At 36.2% G+C, this 21805-nt stretch overlaps 3 protein-coding genes and 1 long non-coding RNA gene across 4 annotated transcripts; 2 read left to right on the top strand and 2 right to left on the bottom strand.

Annotated features, from left to right (window-relative positions):
* The first annotated feature begins 5737 nt into the window (after nt 1-5737).
* On the top strand, nt 5738-6934 carry LOC111801511 (C2H2 and C2HC zinc fingers superfamily protein). The gene has a single exon (XM_087127171.1). The coding sequence runs from the start codon at nt 5958-5960 to the stop codon at nt 6588-6590; it is 633 nt and encodes a 210-aa protein (XP_086983297.1). The 5' UTR covers nt 5738-5957; the 3' UTR covers nt 6591-6934.
* A 919-nt stretch (nt 6935-7853) lies between these two features.
* On the bottom strand, nt 7854-12804 carry LOC111801512 (uncharacterized). The gene is made up of 3 exons (XR_002816148.2): nt 12503-12804; nt 8460-8530; nt 7854-8357 (listed from the first exon to the last, which is right to left on the bottom strand). It is a non-coding gene; the product is annotated as an uncharacterized LOC111801512 (long non-coding RNA).
* A 984-nt stretch (nt 12805-13788) lies between these two features.
* Nucleotides 13789-14623, bottom strand: LOC111802395 (cotton fiber protein). The gene has a single exon (XM_023686742.2). The coding sequence runs from the start codon at nt 14419-14421 to the stop codon at nt 13987-13989; it is 435 nt and encodes a 144-aa protein (XP_023542510.2). The 5' UTR covers nt 14422-14623; the 3' UTR covers nt 13789-13986.
* Nucleotides 14624-19715: 5092 nt separating this feature from the next.
* Nucleotides 19716-21291, top strand: LOC111801737 (uncharacterized). Its single transcript, XM_023685865.2, has 3 exons — nt 19716-20612; nt 20706-20783; nt 20971-21291. Exons 1-3 carry the CDS (start codon nt 19812-19814, stop codon nt 20974-20976), a joined length of 885 nt encoding a protein of 294 aa, XP_023541633.1. The 5' UTR covers nt 19716-19811; the 3' UTR covers nt 20977-21291.
* The last annotated feature ends 514 nt before the right edge of the window (nt 21292-21805 follow it).

The raw sequence follows: 21805 nt of genomic DNA, 5'->3' as shown, positions 1-21805 counted from the left end.
CTTCGGAATTGCCGCAACAATCCTCCGCGTCGCTGCCATTCGAATCGGCGTTGGTTGTTCCGCCAATGATTGAGGCATCGGCTTCTCCGCCAGCAGATGATATTGCGCAATGCCCGGTCGAATCCTCGGCCGTTAGTCAACCAACTGCTGTAGCATCGGTTGCTCCCCTCGCAACGGCTGATACGGCCGTCCCCTCAAATGTGGATTCTGCACCTACTACTCATCCGTATGGTACTCGATTGAAGCACAATATCAAGAAACCCAAGGTGCGTACAGATGGAACAGTAACATATCTTGTAGCTCGGTCTTCTGCCTCTGAACCTACTTCACATATTACTGCTATGGAGCATCCCCTCTGGCGTCAGGCAATGAATGATGAATTTCAGGCACTTCAAAAAAATAAGACATGGCACTTAGTTCCTCCTCGTGCTGGTCTTAACGTTATTGATTGCAAATGGGTTTTCAAACTCAAACAAAAGCCAGATGGCTCTATTGATCGCTACAAAGCACGCCTGGTTGCTAAAGGTTTTAAACAGCAGTATGGCGTCGATTATGATGATACCTTTAGTCCAGTTGTTAAGCCCACTACCATTCGGCTCTTATTATCTCTTGCTATTTCTCGTGGTTGGGCTATTCGGCAGATTGATATTCAAAATGCTTTTCTTCATGGCCTTCTTAATGAAGATGTTTATATGAAGCAGCCCCCTGGATTTGTGGATTCTCAACACCCTGGTTATCTCTGCAAGCTGGATAAGTCGCTTTATGGCCTTAAACAAGCTCCGCGTGCCTGGTTTTCTCGCCTTAGCTCCAAACTATTACAGCTGGATTTTACACCTTCAAAGGCTGATGTCTCTCTTTTTATTTTTAACAAAACGGGCATTCAGATGTATATTCTCATCTACGTTGATGATATTATTATCATCAGCTCATCTTCTACGGCTACTGAGAAACTTCTTACACAGCTTCAGGATGATTTTGCCGTCAAGGATCTTGGTATTTTGAGTTATTTTCTTGGGATTGAGGTCCGCCATACTTCTAGTGGACTTATTCTGACACAACATAAATACATTCGAGATTTATTAGCCAGAACCAATATGCTCACCTCCAAAGGTGTGCCCACACCTATGCTTCCCAGTGAGAAGTTGTTATTGAATGGTGGTGAAAAGCTCTCACCTGAGGATACTACTCGCTATCGAAGTGTCGTTGGTGCTCTCCAATATTTGTCTCTGACACGTCCTGATATATCCTTCTGTGTCAACAGAGTGTGTCAGTTCATGTCCTCTCCGACTTCTATACATTGGGCGGCAGTCAAACGAATTCTCCGTTATCTACATGACACTATTGATATGGGTTTGTGTCTTACAAAGTCCAGCACTGATTTGTTGAGTGCCTTTTCAGATGCTGATTGGGCTGGGAATCCTGATGATCGTCGAAGCACTGGAGGCTATGTGATCTTCTTTGGTGGCAATCTTATCTCTTGGAGTTCGAGGAAACAATCGACAGTTTCTCGTTCTAGTACGGAAGCCGAATATAAGGCGGTTGCTGATGCCACTGCCGAATTAATTTGGATCCAAGTTCTCTTGCGTGAGCTCGGGATCTCGCAAGCGCGAGCGCCTAGCCTATGGTGTGACAACATTGGTGCCACCTACCTATCCGCCAATCCAATCTTTCATCGACGGACGAAGCATGTTGAGGTTGATTATCACTTCGTTCGTGAACGAGTATCGACTCGTCAGCTTGATGTTCGACTCATATCTTCCAAGGATCAGCTCGCCGATATCATGACAAAGCCACTGCCAGCTCCTTCTTTTAGCTATTTTAGGCGCAATCTGAACTTAGTAGTACATCGTCCAGATTGAGGGGGGGTGTTAAACCTAAAATAGATCATAACTGTATATACTAAAATAGTCTAAGATTTACTAGTTTATGATTTGAAGGGTTTGTTACCAAATCTATGATTTTATGGTTTGTTACCAAATCATAGATTTGGAATGTAATCTTCATTATACGCATCTATAAATACATGAGGTCGTGACCCATATAGGTCATCGTGCCATTCAATCTAACAATCCCTTTCCCCCACCCTCCATGATATCATGTATATCAGAAAAAGTGCCAAACACCAAAGTTGATAGCTAAGCTTAGACATAATTAATACCCATTTGATAACTCTCTCTCTCTATTTCATGCCAAAAATTGACACAAAAATACATAGAATTGGAGACAAAAGTGGGTCATGTTTGAAGCTATGATCAAGACTTTGGAAGAACATATGAACAATCAAGAACAAAACCTAATTCTTCCTCTCTCTCTCTCTCTCTCTCCTCTTTCTCTCTCTTCCAAACATCAATCGTAGTTAGTAAGATTCGAAGAGATCTGTCTCTCTTAAAGCAAAGAATTAATAATAAGTCTTAACGTCAATCACGCAAACATCTTATACACAATAATTCATTCACAAAACCCCAAAAAAATTGGGCCCTCGTCCTTGTTCTTTGTTGAATTTGCACATATAACCCTATCTTTTGTTATGTTTCTTTGAAAAGATACCCTCAAACTTAACATATTTTACACTATTTCACTCTTAAACTACTAAGATTTGTTTGTTTCTTTCCCTCACTTTTGGTTTATTTTCATATCAACCCCTCCCCCACTCCCTAGTTTTGTAATCATGTTGGAGTTGGACTTTACACAATCTTCAATCTTCATACCAACAATCAACCAAACTTGATCTTGTTTTGTGTGTATGCTTTGATTCTTTGCATAGATATTGCTATGATTAGATAACCCTTTTCCTAACATGGCTATCTAGTGTATCTATCTAGCTATCTATAGTATCGGTTGCATATCAAACCCTTGTTAGCTATGTTCAAGGAAATATACCCTCGAGTGTTCGAGAAAATATGTCTTTTCAGTGAAAAGATGGTTGAATGTAACGGTCCAGGCCCACGGCTAGCAGATATTGTCATATTTGGGCTTTCCCTTTCGAGTTGCCCTTCAAGGCTTTAAAACGCATCTACTAGGGAAAGATTTCCACATCCTTAGAAAGGGTGTTTCGTTCTCTTCCGCAACCAACGTGGGATTGTGGGATCTTACATTGAATTAGGTTGCTACAATGTGGATGATCCTTAATAAATTAGATGATTGATTATTGTGATGCTCGACTAAAGCAATGGTATATAAATGAACCGAGACGACATTTGAATGAAAGTTATACTGAGGATAGGATCCTCGAGAAAGCTTAAAAAGAAAACGATATATACCAACCATGTGTACCAGAGCTAAACGTGTTTAGTTTGGAGTAATTCTATATTGGGTGACCTCCTAAGAATTTTCTTGAAAAGCATGTGAGTGGGGACAAAGCTTACTGAATGGGTCCTGTTGGTCCGTGGAGATAGACTTTATTGACAAATAAGTAACATGACATGTCTTAGGAGATGCAAGGGAATGTTGGGGCCAACAAATCCCGAATCTAGATTCTGAATCACTGAAGCCAACTAGTTCTGAATTCAAATTCTAAATCCTGATTCGAACGTAAGGCATGAGACGTTATGTGAGATCCATACCAGTTGGAGAGGGGAACAAAGTGTTCGTTATAAGGGTGTGGAAACCTCTCGAAACAAAAGCGTTTTAAAATCATGAGACTGACGGTGATATGTAACGAACCAAAATGGACAATATCTGTTACCAGTGGGTTTGAGGCTGTTACAAATGGTATCAGAACCAGACATCAAGCGGTGTGTGACCGAGGACGCTGGAACCCAAGAATGAGTGGATTATGAGATCCCCGTCAGTTGGAGAGAGGGGGAACTCGCATTTCTTATAACTGTATAGAAATCTCTCCCTAATAGACGTGTTTTAAAACCGTGAAGCTGACAATGATACGTAACGGACCAAAACAGACAATATCTACTAGCAATGAACTTAGACTGTTACACGTTACAAACACTCTCAACTCCCGAACCAGAGTTTAAAAAGTCCGTGTACTAGAAAGAATAATTAAACATATATGAATAATGATGTCTATTTCACCCTTTAGTGGACTATAGTTCTTTAATGCATCGAGTTCCTCAACTGGCTTTTACAGAGAAGGTTGGTGAAAGAACATTAATTAATTAATTAATTAAAGTTTTAGACATTAAACTAAGTATTAGTATTGTATTGGACTATATGCTTCACTTAATTTAATTAAATTAATCAATTCATTATAAAATGAGGAGAAATAAAATCGAGGTGGCTCTTAGATGCCTGTAGTGGACGAATTTATTACATAAATCATATCATATAATATAAATTAAATTAATTTTTATCCTAACTTTCACATGTATTTTATCGGTTGTGCCTGAAAAATGTCACATACGTGCACATACCAAAAAGACTGATACCTAGAAACAATCCTTCTCTATGGTCGTACATCTCTTGAACGCCCTTGTAACAATCCAGGTTTGCCTCTAGCGGATATTGTCCGCTTTAACTCATTACGTATCTCCATCAGTCTCACGGTTTTAAAACACTTCTGCTAGGGAGAAGTTTCAACACCCTTGTAAAGAATGCTTCGTTCTTGTCTCCAACCGATGTGGGATCTCACAATCCACCCTTTTGGGAGCGAGTGTCCTCACTGGAGAGGTTTAACACCCTTATAAGGAATGCTTTGTTCCTTTCTTCAACCGATGTGGGATCTCACAATCCACCCCTTTGGGGACGAGTGTCCTCACTGGAGAGGTTTCAACACCCTTATAAGAAATGTTTCGTTCCTCTCTCAAATCGATGTGGGATCTCACAATCTACCCCTTTGGGAGCCAGTGTCCTCATTGGAGAGGTTTCAACACCCTTATAAGGAATGCTTCGTTCCTCTCTCCAACTGATGTGGGATCTCACAATCCACCCTCTTGGGAGTGAGTGTTCTCACTAGAGAGGTTTCAACACCCTTATAAGAAATGTTTCGTTCCTCTCTTGAACCGATGTGGGATCTCACAATCCACCCCTTTGGGAGCCAGTGTCCTCGTTGGCACACCGCTCAGTATCTGGCTCTGATATCATTTGTAAGCCCAAGCCCACCGCTGACAGATATTGTCCACTTTAGCTCATTACATATCGTCATCAGCCTCACAGTTTTAAAACACGTCTCATAGGGAGAAGTTTCAACACCCTTATAAGGAATGTTTCGTTCCTCTCTCCAACCGATGTGGAATCTCCCAATCCATCACTTTGGGAGCTCGCGTCCTCACTGGAGATGTTTCAACACCCTTATAAGAAATGTTTCGTTTCTCTCTCTAACCGACATGAAATCTCACAATCCACTCCTTTAGGAGCCACTGTCTTCGTTGGCACACCGCTCAGTGTCTAGCTCAAATATCATTTATAGTAACCCAATCCCACCCTAGCAAATATTGCCCACTTCAGCTCATAACATATCGCTATCAGCCTCATGATTTTAAAACGCATCTACTAGAGAACAATTTCCACACTCTTATCCAATCGACGTGAGATCACAGAACTCTTTATCTCAATCAACTATGATTTGAAAGAACAAAAGTAATGACAGACAGGTGAGTATAAAAATACTTCGAGAGATTGAGTTTTATAATGGGACCAACTTTTTAGAAGAAGAAGATAAGAAAATGTGAAAAAGGATGGAAATAAGTGTGTGTTTTTAGTTCATCCCATTGTCAAAAGGGCAATACATTTAGGTATTGAAAACATTGTCATTAAAAGACAAACAGAGAAGACCAATATAGAAACAAAGACAGAGCTGCCGATCCATCAGACAAGTGCTGTCCTTCCAACTCCAACTCCCATGTGTTCTTTTTTTCTTTTCTTTTTTCCCCCAATTCTCTTCCTTGTACTCATCAATTCTTACTTAGATTCCCCTGTCCCCCTTATAAATATCCACTCAATCCACCCTTTCTCCATACAATTTCCCCTCAATTTCTCTTCTTGTTCTTGTTTTTACCTCAAAAATGGCAACCTTCACAAAATTAAAACTTTTTGGTTTTGATGTTCGAGAAGAGTTGGAAGAGGATGATTCAGCCAAAACTCCAACTGGGTCGTCGGAATCCGGCGTGTTTACCCCCTCCGGTGACCGGAAATACGAGTGTCTATACTGTTGTCGGGAGTTTGCTAACTCGCAGGCACTTGGCGGCCATCAGAACGCTCACAAGAAAGAAAGGAAGCAACTTAAACGTGCCCAATTACAAGCTACACGAAGTGCTGCCGTTGCGTATATTAGGAATCCGATGATTTCGGCGTTTTCTCCTCCGCCGCATCTTCTTGCTGCCGGGCGGCCTCCGGCGTTTGTGCTACCTAACGGTGGTGGTGCGGGAACGTCGTCGTGGGTTTATATGCAGAGGACGCCGCCGCCTATACATGTTTCGTCACATGGGTGTGTGTTTCCGACGGCGGTGGGGGGGATGGGGTCGTCGTACGGCGGTGGAATGGGAAATTCGGTGGCATTGACGGTGGGGTCTCGAGTGCAGGGGCGGGGCGGTGAGGGGATGTCGTTGAAGAGATTTACGAAGGGGGAAAATGGGTCGGGGTTTGATGACGGAATTGGGTTGGATTTGCATTTGAGATTGGCACCGGCGGCGCCATGAATCGGAATCCCCTTTTCGAGCTCTGCAAATCGTCTCCGCCAAAACTCGGTTGTATCGGCCGAAACTCGGAATCGGAATCGGATCGGAAGATCTGTATCGGCCGAAACTCGGAATCGGAATCGGATCGGAAGATTTGTATCGGCCGAAACTCGGAATCGGATCGGGTGATTTGTATCGTATTTAGAAAATTTAGAAAATATGGAAATTATTATGTACATTTTTTATTTATATTTATATTTATATTATTAGATCTATTATGTCTCTGAAATACATTTATTCATTCCTGGGATGTGAAATGTCTGATGTGATTATTTTATTTTATTTTTATTTATTAAATTATCGTTTTGTGTGCAATAACTGAACAATTGACTAGGACGAAATAAATTATTATTAAAAAAACAATTTCCACCGAAAAATGATTCCACGTCAGAAATTATATATATATATATATATATATATATAAAGTTGTGGGCCCCTTCAAAGCATTAAAAAAACTATATAACCCAAAAACATAGTGTAAATAAATTGTGTATGATGCTTTAGTGGTATTAATTTTCGACAAAAATACGTAATTAGTAGGTCGAGAATCTTCGTTTAAACACCGAAATGGAAGAGGGAGTGAGAAGAGGTTTTTTTTTTTTTTTTTCTGTGAGCTAAATGGGTCGAAAATGAAGATTGTATTTTTTGTCCAAGCTCTAATCCCTGTATCATCCTTATTTTCATATATAAGTATAAATATATCTATATCGTATCAAACTAAGTCACATTATGTTGAATATTATAATCTCATAGGAAACTCGATCTTTGCTATTCCATAGGAAATTCTTGCGTCTAATCCCTGTAAAAATAAATAGAGAATTTCACAGAGAAGCTACCTTAAAAAAGTTACTTTAAATGATTGCATTAATGTAAGTAGAAGAAAGGGATACTCGAGCATGAAATTAGGTAAGTTTTGATGAGTCAAACCCTACATGAAATTGAGTGATTTGTAAGGCCCAATTAGCAAAATTCTAAACCAAAGTGAGTGAGAGAGACATGTTCCCAAGGTGTCTCCGATAATTAAGCTCATTTCTTCAATCATTAGTTTACAAGGTTGGCTGCCACCCTAAACCAAAAAGATAATTATGGACACCAAATCACTTTATCAAATCAAAACCATATTCAAAATAAGAACCAATTGTATATTAGTCCTGAATTGTAGAATCTTCTATAACACGTGGCGTCGAGGTTTGAATCTTCAACCAAAAAATGTAGATAGAATTAGCAATAAAATATAGATATCGATGAATATATCTTTAAAAAGTTATAAAATTTTATTTCTATACTGTATAGTTGAAATATTGATCCATGTTTTAAGTTAATATCGATGAAAATGTCAACATAGCGACAAAAACGTCTTTTCTCATAGATTGGTTGAAGATTATGGTGGGTTTTGGTGTGAAAAAAAGGCTAAGAGAGAGAGTGATTGAATATGTTTAACCAAAACCAAATACAGGCCTCAAATTCTCGTCAATCCAAAGTGAAAATCCCATTCTTTTAGGCATTTTTAGGCTCTAGCTTCTTCAAAAATGGGTTTGGTATAGAAGGCAGCAATATCATTACAACAACTTGTAGACTAAAATGAAGTTAACCCCGATTGGGTCTTCTTTCTACTTTTCTTTCTTCTTTCCTAGATTTGGCCAAATGGGTTTGATTTTATGTGTCTTGATTAGGTCTTCAATGTCCATTACTTGGTTTAAGCTTCAAAGAAACGTGTAATCACAAGAGCTTCATCAATGTAAATGTGTTAGTTAAAATCAAAATAATCGTCGTCTAGAATCGAGTTGAGTTTGCTTCTTAATTGAAAAAAGAAGAAGAAAGTGTGATCACCTGCTAAAATTGATTGAGCTGAAATTGGAAAGGACCCCAAGAAATAGTACAAGCTTCGCTTCATGAAAAACCTGGGAGAATGAAGTTCAGATCAAATCCACAGATAAGTTGGAAGGTAATCTAATCATACAATAATGTCTGTACTTTTACTTTAATTTTTAAGCAAGATAAGAGGCCCAAAATAGTGGACCCTATTGCTGGTTGGCCTTTAAGATGACCCAAGAGGCGAGGTTTCATAATAGAATTTGGGAACAGATGTGCATCCATCGACCGTATCGTGAGATCCCGTATCGGTTGGGGAGGAGAACGAAACATTCTTTATAAGGGTGTGGAAACCTGATATGAACCAAGAGACATCAATCATACAATATACTTCAATGAAGATGTGAAGAAAAAGTTGTCAAAATTATCAAAATATGTTTCAATTCATGCTACATTGAAGAAGAATGAAGTTTGATTGTTGTAAATTTTGGGTGGATCACCATTTAGAGCAATTTAGAGTTATTGTATTTTAAGACTTTTTATTTAATTTCGTTTACATTTACATAATGGCTAATTATGGCCATAAGGTAGGAATGTTACAACTCTTGGAATTCCTTCAGTAGTTTCATTTTTGAGGTTATATAAAGCCTTATATGTTGTATTTGTAAGAAGACTTGGAAAATATAGTAGTTTCATTCTCCACTTCTTCAAGAGGATTCGTCCTCAAATCTATTTGTGTAACTTTGCTGCAAAAAATAAGTTATGGAAATACGACGGACCTCACAACAGTCTCTCAAGAGTATATGCTCAAGGAATTTTAGGCCACTCTATTTGCACTCATTTACACAAATGAAGCTCTCATTCTCACCTCTCAAAATTTTAAATAGAGCAAAGATTGAATTTTGAACTCAAATTGAAAACTAAAAAGATGAAAATAAATAAAAATCAAATTGAGAAGAAACGCAAAGAAAACATATATCCGATCTTGAGCCTGAAGCTCTGATACCAAATGATAAGATAAGGAATCAACTACAAGGGGAATAAGATTCGGATTACCTTGTTGATCGAATATCTCAAGGCAAGAACACTTGATTGAGATTCGAATCACTCCACAAGCAAGATCGATCATATCTAGCTTGAATGACTCTTGTTGATCAAATATCTCAAACACTTGTTTGAGATTCGAATCACTCCACAAGCAAGATTGATCATGTCGAGCTTGAATGATTCTACATGCAATCTAAACTACATAGAATTGCAAAGAAACTTGGTCATTGGCTAAAGAAAAGCACAAATGCTTCTTTTACTATATTTTCCAAGTCTTCTTACAAATACAACATATAAGGCTTTATATAACCTCAAAAATGAAACTACTAAAGGTATTCCAAGAGTTGTAACATTCCTACTTTATGGCCATAATTAGCCATTATGTAAATGTAATCGAAATTAAATAAAAAGTCTTAAAATACAATAACTCTAAATTACTCTAAATTGTAACTCACCCAAAATTTACAACAATCAAACTTCATTCTTCTTCAACGTAGCATGAATTGAAACATCTTTTGATAATTTTGACAACTTTTTCTTCACATCTTCATTGAAGTATATTGTATGATTGATGTCTCTTGGTTCATATCAAAACCTCTTCTTAGGAGACGTGTTTTAAAAGCCTTGAGAGGAAGATCAAAAGGAAAAATTCAAAGAGAACCGTATCTGCTAGTGGTGGGCTTGGGCCGTTACAATTATATGGTAATGCAACATTCCTTTTCAAATGTTATTATTACGAGGAGAAAGTAAAGAGGAACTGTTGAAAAGAGAATAATATGTCAATAAAAAGGGAATCATGTAAAGCTACAATGGCACAGCAACTGACCCACAAGTTTCAACTATTGAACTAAAATCAGTGTCTCTTGCAAATGAGAATGTAAAAAGAAAAGCAACAACTATGGTAGAGACATCATTTCCTGCTTATTTACAGATCTCTTTGGAAGGGCAAGGAAAACACAAGTTCAGTAGTGATCAAGGCCAACAAGCTGCTGCTCATTTACATTCTTTGCTACCAAGTCCTTAGAAGTTTAGAGCTAGTTCAACAAGGATCCAGAGCCAAGTGAAAGGCAGGTTTACAGGCACTGCGGGCAGTTTCAACTTCTACTAATATATGTTGAGGATTGTCGGGAGTGAGTTCTGCATTGCCTAATTAAGGGGAAGATCATGGGTTTATAAGTAAGAAATACTATTTCTACTGGTATGAGGCCTTTTGGGAAAACCAAAAGTAAAGTCATGAGGGCTTATGCTCAAAGTGGATAATAAAGTGGATAATATTATAGCATTGTGGAGGTTCGTGGTTCCTAACAATATATGTTTCCTTGATGTTTTTCCTCACTATGTTCTCAAGTAAACTGCACTGGAAAATCAAATTGTTTCAGTTCTGATTACTTCAACAACAGTCTCTATTCTGCCTAGCTACTGTTCTTCCTTCCTTTCACATGCAAGGACACCATCTTCTTTAGATCCTTGCACTTCTCCTTTTAACTGAGAAAAGAAAAGAATATATTCTTTTCAATCTAAATGGAAACGATCCAACCAAGATGGAAATGATGGATGTAATTTTTTTTTAAAAGAAGAAACAAACATTAGAAAATATATTTCCTCCTCCTCAAAACTGCAAAGATCTTGATAAATAATAATACTTGCAAGATCGAAAATCTGAAGAAGGAACTGATGACTTGTTCAAGCCCTGCTGTAATCAAACCAAGGAAATTGATATTGTAGATGTAGACATCTACCTATCTCCCCTAAATCCAGCCTCATAAACATCTAAAAGACAACTCCGTGTAAACATGTTCATCTGGCCTATCGTCACGAAAATTTAATATACTAAAGGCAAGAAGTGATCAAGCAAACTCGGAGTTTATAAAAAATACTAACGGGCCTAGAAGAAGGGAACCTGAAATGTCATTAATATAAAGATTCAGTCTAGCAGCGGTGAAAACTATTTATCCAAATATACGACCATGTTCGATTGATAGGCTTCACATCAGTGAGGAACTTCGAAATTCGATGATTCAATATATAAGTTTCACCATTCGGCATACGCAAAATTTCCACATCTATAGTCACATAAAGTCTGATATTCTATCAACAAATTTAAAATCTGTGATCTGCATTACAACAAACAGCCAGTTAATGGTTACTTATTGCTAAGCCAGTCTGGTTTGAACTAATACTATATCACCATATAAGAACCAAATTTGAACTGCTTGAAGCCATTCTTGTGATTTTGTCTGCCCCCAACTAGATATATGTTTTCCTTCCTAATTTCAAGGATTTAGCATTTGGAGGAAAGAGAACCTCTCATGTTGGTGGAGGTTATTGCTTGTTTCTTGTTTCTGGTAGCTTTGAATCGATATATTGAACACCACCTGGGTTTATTCTTTTATCCTTCTCATCATTTTCTTCCAGACCTAGACGATTGTGTTGGATGATGAAAGTCCCACATCGACTAATCGACTAATTTAGGGATTGACCCTGTGTTTATAATCAAGGAATACTCTCTCCATTGGTATGAGGCCTTTTGGGGAAGCCCAAAGCAAAGCCATGAGAGCTTATGCTCGAAGTGGACAATATCATACCATTGTAGAGAGTCGTGTTCGTCTAACAGATTGCTTCCTAACTTTATTCTTTTTCCTCATTTTTTTTTAAATAACTTCCATTCTTCATGAACTCCAGGTTCTCTCCTTAACTATTAAGCAACCAAACAATGTACATAACTTGAAAGAAAAGGTTATTCTCCAAACACAGGGTATTAGCCATGCAGCCAACTCAAGAAACTAAATTCAAATCTAAATAATTCCACCAGGGGTGTAATCCCACCCTACATCAACTAAACATTATGTGCACGTAATTCCAAACCAAAAACACACATCATACACAAAAATCACTCGATTAGAAAGAAAAAAATTAAAAAGAAGCTTCCAGTTAAAGGATTTCAATTCTAGACCACGAATTCGATCAGAAACCAAACGTCTCAATAGAGATACAAGACTAGAATTCACACGAACCTGTAAAGGCCATCAAAATTTGATAGATGCTTGAGAACAGCTCTAGTGACTGAATTCCGAACAGAAACGTCGCTAACTCAGATGCCGAACTTGACAGGAATTCCCGGCCTACATCTTCAAAAAATTCCTATCTATTTCTGAATTATGAACGCTGAAATTCTCCGATTTCTCCATTCTCATTTCCCAATTCCTCAACGAGCGAAGGCTCTGCGTTCGCTCTTCCATGAAAGAAAGGTCTCAATATGAAAAGTGGGCCCATTTTCTTCTCTGCATTGGACTTAGATGGGCTCAGCACAGGTATTGGGCCTCACAGACTATTAAGCCCACTAGCCAAATTTGAAGGCTTATGATAAAAATAAATAAATAAATAAATATTTAGAAATTTAATATATATATAAATTAAAAAATAAAAAAATAAAAAAGTCAACTAACCTAAACTTGAAGATTCTACACTAAACGAATTAGGGTTACTAGGTGGTATAGTAGTCTTGATAGCAAAGCTACGATAATACGTAACGGGTCAAAACAGACAATATTTATTAGCAGTGGGCTTGGACTGTTACAAATGGTATCAAACTCAGTCATGGTCGAAGTAGGGCGCTTGGGTTATTACAAATGGTATCAAAGTCAGTCACCAAAAGGTGCAAGGTATAAGGTATTGGTCGAAGCACGACTAGACCTTTTTCATAGTAGACAAACCGTGAGGTTGATGACGATACGTAGCTTGGGCTGTTACAAATGGTATCAGAGTCACCAAAAGGTGCAAGGTATTGGTCGAAGCAGGGCTAGACCCTCTTCATAGTAGACACATTTAAAAATCGTGAAGTTGACGACGATACGTAACAACCCTCTTTATAGTAGACACATTTTAAAATCGCGAAGTTGACGACGATACGTAACAGATAAATAAAGCAGACAATATTGTTAGACGAACACGACTCTCCACAATGGTATGATATTGTCCACTTTGAGCATAAGCTCTCGTGGCTTTGCTTTGGGCTTCCCCAAAATGCCTCGTACCAATAGAGAGAGTATTCTTGGATTATAAACCCATGATCATTCCCTAAATTAACCGAGGTGGGACTTTCATCATCCAACAAATATCTGTTAGGGCGGTTAGTATTAGAGTCAAACACAAGGCAATATGACAGCAAGACGTTAGCCTCTAAATGGGTGGATTGTGAGATCTCACATTTGTTGGAAAGGAGAACGAAACATTACTTGTAAGCTTATAGAAACCTCTCACTAGTAGACACATTTTAAATCGTAAGATTGACGCCAATACGTAACGAACAAAAGCAGACAATATCTATGGGCTTTAACTATTACATATAGTGTTGGGAACACGAAACAAAAACATCTTCAAAGAATGAACATTAAAAAATGAGCATAAAAAATTGAAAACCAATCTCCACCATCTCTAAAACTTGAGTGGATTGAACACATCACAAAATAAAACACAACAAAACAAACGAATCCAAGATTCAAATGGCTGCAAGCCTCTCCATTTCCATATCGGCATAGAACTTCTGAATGAACAATTCAGCCCTCCGATCAATCGACTCCTCTTCATCGCTCAATTCACTCCAATCCAACGCCTCAGAACCCCGCCCCTCAATGGCCGGAAAACCCACCTCTCCATCATTTTCACCTCCAAAACTGCCAATGCATCTACATGGAAACAGCACCGAATAGACACCACCACGGCGGAGGCGACGGCGGCGACCTCTGTAACAACGAAACAGAGGAGTGGTGGAGGGCGAGAATTGGAACTGGAGAAGCTCAAATTTCTCGGCCGGCGACGATTTCTTGAGGAAAAGGAGCTTTGGGAAGATGGGTTTTTTCATTTTGGCGAGAAAGATGGAAACTTTGAGGAAATTTAAGAGCTTTTTGGAGATGGGTTGCCTTTTGGGCTGCATTTTTCTTGCTTCAAAAGCAATGGGTTGATAGCACAGCCATGCGGGTTTTAAAGAGCGGTGGAAGAACAGAGGAATGTGAGCCGAGCTGGAAAAGATGGCGGTGGTCGGTCGGAGTTTGGAGCTATTAAGAATGGAATATGAAGGTAGCCGTTGGGGGCATTGTTTTTAAAAGCTCTATGCTGTAAAGCTTCCTACTTTTGGAGGACCCATTTCAAATTTCAAACCTACGTAATAGATTAATGATTTATTCCATGTTTTTAAAAAAATTCATTTCGGTTTTGTCTCATCGTTCTCGCTCAGTGTTTGTCACAGCTGGGGAATATCTCAAACCTCCACAAAGACCTAAAGACGAGAGTTGATATGAACCAAAAGACATCAATCATATAATATGCTTCAACAAAGATGTAAAGAAAATATTGTTAAAATTATCAAAAGATATTTCAATTCATACCACATTGAACAATAATGAAGTTTCATGTTATAAATTTTGGGTGGATTACAATTTAATGTTATAATGAAGTTTTATTTAGCCAATGGCTAAGTTCATTTGCAATTCTATGGAGTTTAGGTTGCATGTAGAATCATTCAAGCTCGACATGATCAATCTTGCTTGTGGAGTGATTCGAATCTCAAACAAGTGTTCTTGCGTTGAGATATTTGATCAACAAGAATCATTCAAGCTAGACAGGATCGATCATGCTTGTGCAGTGATTCGAATCTCAAACAATGTTCTTGCCTTGAGATATTCGATCAACAAGGTAATCCGAATCTTACTCCCCTTGTAGTGATTTCTTATCTTATCAAGAGTGGTAGAAGGGTCAGTATGAAGGAGGTCCAATGTTATCTGTGAGAAGACCAATGCTAGACATAACAAGCGTAGGTCAATGAAATTTCTCTAAACCGATCACTATCGTTTTCTTGCTTACTTCAAGTTTGTCCATTGTATCAACTGTATCAATTTTTTAAATTATAAATTTAGTATCTTAGACGGTGAAATTAAAATTTCAGTTTAAAATAAATATAAATTTTAAATTTATATATATAATAAATCAATTAATTTTTCAATTTTTTTAAAGTTTAGAGACCAAATAAAATTTAAAACCGAGATCAGGTTTATTTTTAATTAAAAAAATCATATAATAAACTTAAAATTTTATACTTTCCAAAAAATAATTAACTCAATTTTATTATAATTATGTAATTAAAATAATTTAGTCTAGTAATTAGGAGAATTGCAAGTCAACGCATGGAAATATAAAGAATCGATCAAATTTAGTTAAAAAATCAACATCCAATTTAATTCTATTTTTTTTAATAAAATAATTGGAATTACGTGGCAACTAATTTCTAAATAAATAAATTTTATTTAGCCACGTGTCAAAATAGACAATTTTGACTTTTTATTTTATTTTATTTTTTAATACGTGGGTTAGACTTTGTGATTTGAATGGACTGGTCAATATCATTATAAGTTAACAAAAAGTCAATTTTTGGTAAATTTGTACTTTATTTACAAAATAAATAAATAAATAACTCAAGCATAATTCGACGATGTGATGCTCGGATCGTGGGTGGAGACGGGCGATATTTTAGTAGGTAAATCAACGTCTCAGATGGCGAAAGAATCACCGTATGCCTCCGAAGATAGATTATTACGAGCCATACTTGGCATTCAGGTATCTACTTCAAAACAAACCTGTCTAAAACTACCTATAAGCGGTAGGGGTCGAGTTATTGATGTGAGATGGATCCAGAAAAAATGGGGTTCGAGTTATAATCTATAAATGATTCGTGTATATATTTCACAGAAACGTGAAATCAAAGTAGGCGATAAGGTAGCGGGGAAGACATGGAAATAAACGTTTCTATTTTCTTATTTTACGAGACTGTCGAATGATTTAAGCAACGATATTCTATTTTTTATAATACTATTAATATATTTAAATTTAAATAATAATAAATAACCTTAAAATTTAAAAAGGAAAAATCTATGAAATTTTATTTTTAACCGTGGTACTAACGACAAGAGTATTTTTTAATTTTATTTTTCTAAAGTTTAAAGATATTTTTTTAATTTAAAAAAAATTAAAGGTAAATTTAAATTTTTTTAAAAGAATTAAAAATATTAATTAAAGTGAAAGGGCATTTTTTAAACTCTTTTATATATTAATTTTTTTTAAAGTTTTAAGAGTTTTTTTTAATAATTATATAATAAACATATTAATTTCATGCTCACTATTTATTTCTCATAATAATATAATATACACCCAAATATTACATAGAAATTGTTTTAATAATTTAAATAATTAAGTTTAATAAAAAATATATATTTAAATTAATTAAATAATTTATATTAAATAATTAAAATTTAAAACATTTAAAATTAATTTACACATCAATACTTTTCTCTCTTCTCACTCTTCTTCATTATCAAAAAGAAAAAAAAAAATAAAAGTAAAATAAAAAACACACCATTCTTTTTTATGATTGGCTAATAATTATTTGGGTTTTAAAAAATAAAACCTAAAAATAATACGAATTTCTTTTATATAAATGTCAATGCTCATCCAAAATCAGTCAAACATATAAAGTACTTTACAAAAAGTTCATGTATTTTAAATAAGGAGATATTTTCATAAATAATATAATATAAACATTATATATATATATATATATATCACGGATTTTAAAAATTTACGATAAATAAATAATAATAATAATAATAAATCAAGCATATATTCTATTAGACGGGGAATCTCCGTGCTCGTCCTCTGATTTTATTTCTCATTCATACAAAATTTTCTATTTATTTTATAGATGCTAAAATTATTGCAATAAGGGTTTGATACGAGTAATTTTTTTCAATTTATTTTTTTTATTTTAAAGTTTCAACATAATTTTTATTAAAAAAAAATGGTATAAAATATATATATATATATATATATATATATATTATCAATATAATTTCTAAAAATTAAAAATTTAATATTACAACATATTCTTTAACCATTAAAAAATTCTACCGCACATATTATTAATTTAAATATTATAATTAGAATTTTAAAATTAATTAACTTATTTTTCAGTAGAGCCAAAACATACGCATAGAATTAGGTGGAGACGAGAAGTATTCCCGTCCCTGACCCTATTTATCTAACCGGGAAAAAGCATTCCTCACTCTTGTATTCTCGATCTAAACAGTGAATCTTCACCCTAAAATCAAATTTATACCGAGAGAAAAAAAGGGAATTTTTTTTTAATATAAGTTATTTTTATTGATTTTTATTAAATTTACTATTTAACCTCAATTTAATTTGTTTTTAACTATTTAAACTAGGGTAATTTAAAGTATTATATATGTTTTTAGGTTAAAAATGATTAAAAATGTTTAAATATATGATTATTAATTACTCCATATATCATATGTAATTGGAAAAACTTTCATTTATTCAGTAATAAATATTTTGTGTATAATAATGATTGAAGAGTTAGTTTAAAACGACGGCGTAACCAACAATAATTTTCTTTTTTAATTTACTCAATGGTAAAAAAAAATTAATTAAAAATCTTTATGTATTAATTAATAATATGTTAATAAATATATACTTAGACGTAAATATATGTCAATTTATTAAGATATATATACGGAATAAAATAATTTAATAAATATAAAATATAAAAAAAAAAAAAATTGTAAGTATCGAGTTTTTTGGTTGGCCAAGGAGTTGGTCGGCCTCATTCTTCGTTATTCCATCATGGAGTTTTTCTTGTTCGAGCTACAAGGCAGCTAAAATAGCCAAATGGATCTCGAGTTTCTTGAATTGGTCGAGGAGCTGGTTAGTCTCGTTCTTCTCTATTTTGTTCTTTGGTTCAAGTTATCTACTGCTAAAATAGCAGAATCGTCCTTGCTCGATAAGTGTTGGTAGACTTCGGTTAACCGTGTGTTTGACTTCAATTTGATTTTTTTTACCTTTGATCTTATGTTCGAGTTGTTTTCGTAAAGATTCAAAGTATTTTTTTTCTCCCATATTTGTGCTCGTTTTTTAACCCGATGTGCAATTTTCTTTAGCTAACCTATTTCTTCTCCACAAACATCACCGACTATTGTTGTCAACATTAGGATAAAGAAGTTTGCCCCGATGTGTCCGATTGTCATATTTTGAGTGTAGATAGAACTTTAGGTTAAATATAAATTTATTAATTAGTTTAAAGATGATTTTGAACTAGATTGAACATGAATTCCACAAGTTCAAGGCATGCATGTTTCATGTCTAAGTCGACACTATGACCCTTATTAAGGGCTACGGGTGAAATTGAGTTTTGTCTCAAATTATTCTTGTGATGTCCCATGTTGGTTGGGAAAGAGAACAAAACACCCTAACGGTATGAAAACCTTCCCCCAACAAACGGGGAAGCCTGAAAGGGAAAGTTCAAAAAGGACAATATCTACTAGCGGTGGATCTAGGTCGTTACAAATGATATCAGAGCCAGACACCGGACGATGTGCCAGCCTTCTTGCTATTCCCCGAAAGGGTAGACACGAGGTAGTGTGACAGTAAGAACGCTGGGTTCAAAGGAGGTCCCACATCGATTGGAGAAAGGAACGAGGGTCAGCGAGGATGCTGGGCCTCGAAAGGGACGAATTGTGATGTCCCACATTGGTTGGAGAGAAAACAAGCGTTTTAATGCTTTGAGGGAAAGCCCCAAAAAAGACAATATCTGCTACCGGTAGATCTGGGTGGTTACAACTCTATTTATTCTAGATGGCTCGATCATTTTGTGTTTATCAGTCCTTCTAAACTGGTCTAAATTTATTATATATTCACTTAGTTTTCAAATAATATATTATTTAAAAAAGAGAAATTATAATCGCAATACAATTTTTTTTATACTAATTTAAATACTTTTCTAAAATGTATTTTGATATATTTATATATACTATAATAATAGTTGTAGTTTTAATTTTAGTATTAATTTATTTATTAACATGTTTTTTTTTTTTTAATTTGTATAATTATTTTTTACATTTCCGTTTATAATATATTATATTTATGAATTTTTTTTAATTAATGGTGCATTTTAAAATTTAAATTTTAAACTTTAAAATCGAGACATAAAACAATAAAATGTTATTTTTAGAATTATTATTAAAATAAAAAATTTTAAAAACAAACATATTTGATCCGGTAAATCTATAATATAAACTAAATTTTGGATGGTAAATAAAAAAAAAAAAGAATATATATATATATATATATATATATATATATATATATATATTAGTCTTAAAAAAAAAAATACTAAACCAACCAAGTACCCTCCAAAATCGTTTTCCATATTTTCTCTCTTTGCGATCTGAGCTCCGCCCTCAATTCTTTGTCGGCGAGGTTATGGTTTGCGCCGATTCCGACCAAACAGTACTTGACTCCATGGCGATGGGACTGGAGAGATCGAAGCAGCTCCACAATTTCACCCTCCCTTTCTTAAAGTGGGGAAATCAGAAGTATCTCCGCTGTACGAAACTGGATTCCGATTGCGCCGACGACGCCGACGCCGACGTTCCTCCGCCAGCCGATCGCCGATCGTCGGCCGTCCGGTGGAACTGTCGGAAGTTTCAGACGGACAGGCCGCTGTGGTTGAAGGATTCCGCTAAGAGACCTAGGGCTTCAAAGTCCAAGATCCACGATAATTGCGACGGCGATGAAGGTATAGCGGCGGTGAGAGAGAAACTCATGATTGATCTAAAAACCGCCGCGGATAAGATGAAGGTTGCATTCTGGAGAGATGGAGTCGTGGATGACGAAGATGAACCGGAGAAAAAGACTCCGGCGGCGCCGGTGCCGGCGCCGTCGCCGGATAAGGATTCGAAACCGTGGAGTTTGAGGGTGAAGAAGACGGCATCGAAGACTCCGATTGATACAGTTACGGAAGGGAGAAGCGGTGAGAAGGCCTTGAAAATCAATAAGAGGTTAGATAAGCGGCCGATTCGAAACTCTCCGTTGAGAAGCGGTGATGGCGGCGGCGGCGTGAAGTCTCCAGGACGGCGATTGGTAATGGAAAAGAAAGAAAGGGAGAAATTCTCGGTATCGCTTTCCAAAAAGGAGATCGAGGAGGATTTCATGGCTATGGTGGAACGCAGGCCGCCGCGAAGGCCCAAAAAGAGGCCCAGAAATGTTCAAAATCAAATCGATGTAGGGTTCTTCTTCTTCTCCCCCTCCTTTTTCATCGTAACCTTTTCGTCTTCTTTGAAATCGAGTTTTCAACTCTGTCATTCTCCATTGCAGACGCTCTTCCCCGGAGCATGGTTGACGGAGATAACCGCCGATCTCTACGACGTACCGGAAATCCAGAAAATCGAAAAGGTATTTTCCGGCTAACGGCCGCCTTAATTTTTCTTTAGGTTTAAATGTACGGATTACAAATCCAATCAAATCAATCTTCCATTTCTCAAATTAAGAACAATCTTCTCAATATTCGATCTAGTTTCGTTCGAATATCGTTTCAATTTCCGAAAATTTCCGCTCATATTCCTGCTAATTGAATCTGCAGAGGTAGTACCGAAACCTAATCGACGGAATCCTTAGAATCTAAACCTCCGGCCAGAAACTCGCGATGCTCTGCTAAACTAATCCATGGACGACGACGACGAAGACGACGACCGACCGACGGACCGAGCTCCATCATCTGAAATGGTGAATTCGAGTAGAAATCTGAGATTTGGATTGAATGTTGAATTCCATAGCTCTGAAAAACGCTAATTCTTGTGTATTAATTATAATTACATTTCATTATAGTCTTGGTTCTTTCTTCTGAATAAAGAACAATAAGGATTAGTCGAAAAAGAAAGCACAATTTCTTTGTTGATTCTGAGCTGCTGCTGATAAGATCCAATTAAGTTCATCTCTGATCTCTGTATAATGTTTTCCATCAAAGAAGAACTTGATATCTGAGGGGGGGCTGGGTTCCCGGAGCCATGGACTCGATTAATATACGCAGTGGGTCAGGTCGGGTTGGGTTAATCGGAGGAGTTTGGCAGATGGGTGCCAGTTGGTGTTGAATTCTTCCTCCGTGGCGTTCTGCCCTTGCTTCTTTGATACACTGGTTTACATGTGGACAAAATTTACACTTTTATGGAATTTTTTTAATTTTTAATTTTTTTTTTTAATTTTTTTTTAATAATTTGTAAAGAATTATCCAAGATATCAAAATTTTATCCGTATTTCCTTAATCGAGATATTAAATGATTGAATGTGTGACCTACCGGGTTGATATTAACAAACGATATTGTCGAGAGTGACAAGATGAGCGTAATAGAGCACGGTAAATTATCTAGGTCAAATATAACGTATAAGGTCGTTAAGTGCATACTATTCATGACCATGAC

This window comes from Cucurbita pepo, chromosome 9 (assembly GCF_057944985.1).
Source record: "Cucurbita pepo subsp. pepo isolate OVF chromosome 9, ASM5794498v1, whole genome shotgun sequence".
NCBI classification, from domain to species: domain Eukaryota; kingdom Viridiplantae; phylum Streptophyta; class Magnoliopsida; order Cucurbitales; family Cucurbitaceae; genus Cucurbita; species Cucurbita pepo.
Note: the sequence above shows the minus strand (reverse complement) of the source record. Positions and strands in the feature narration are given on the sequence as shown.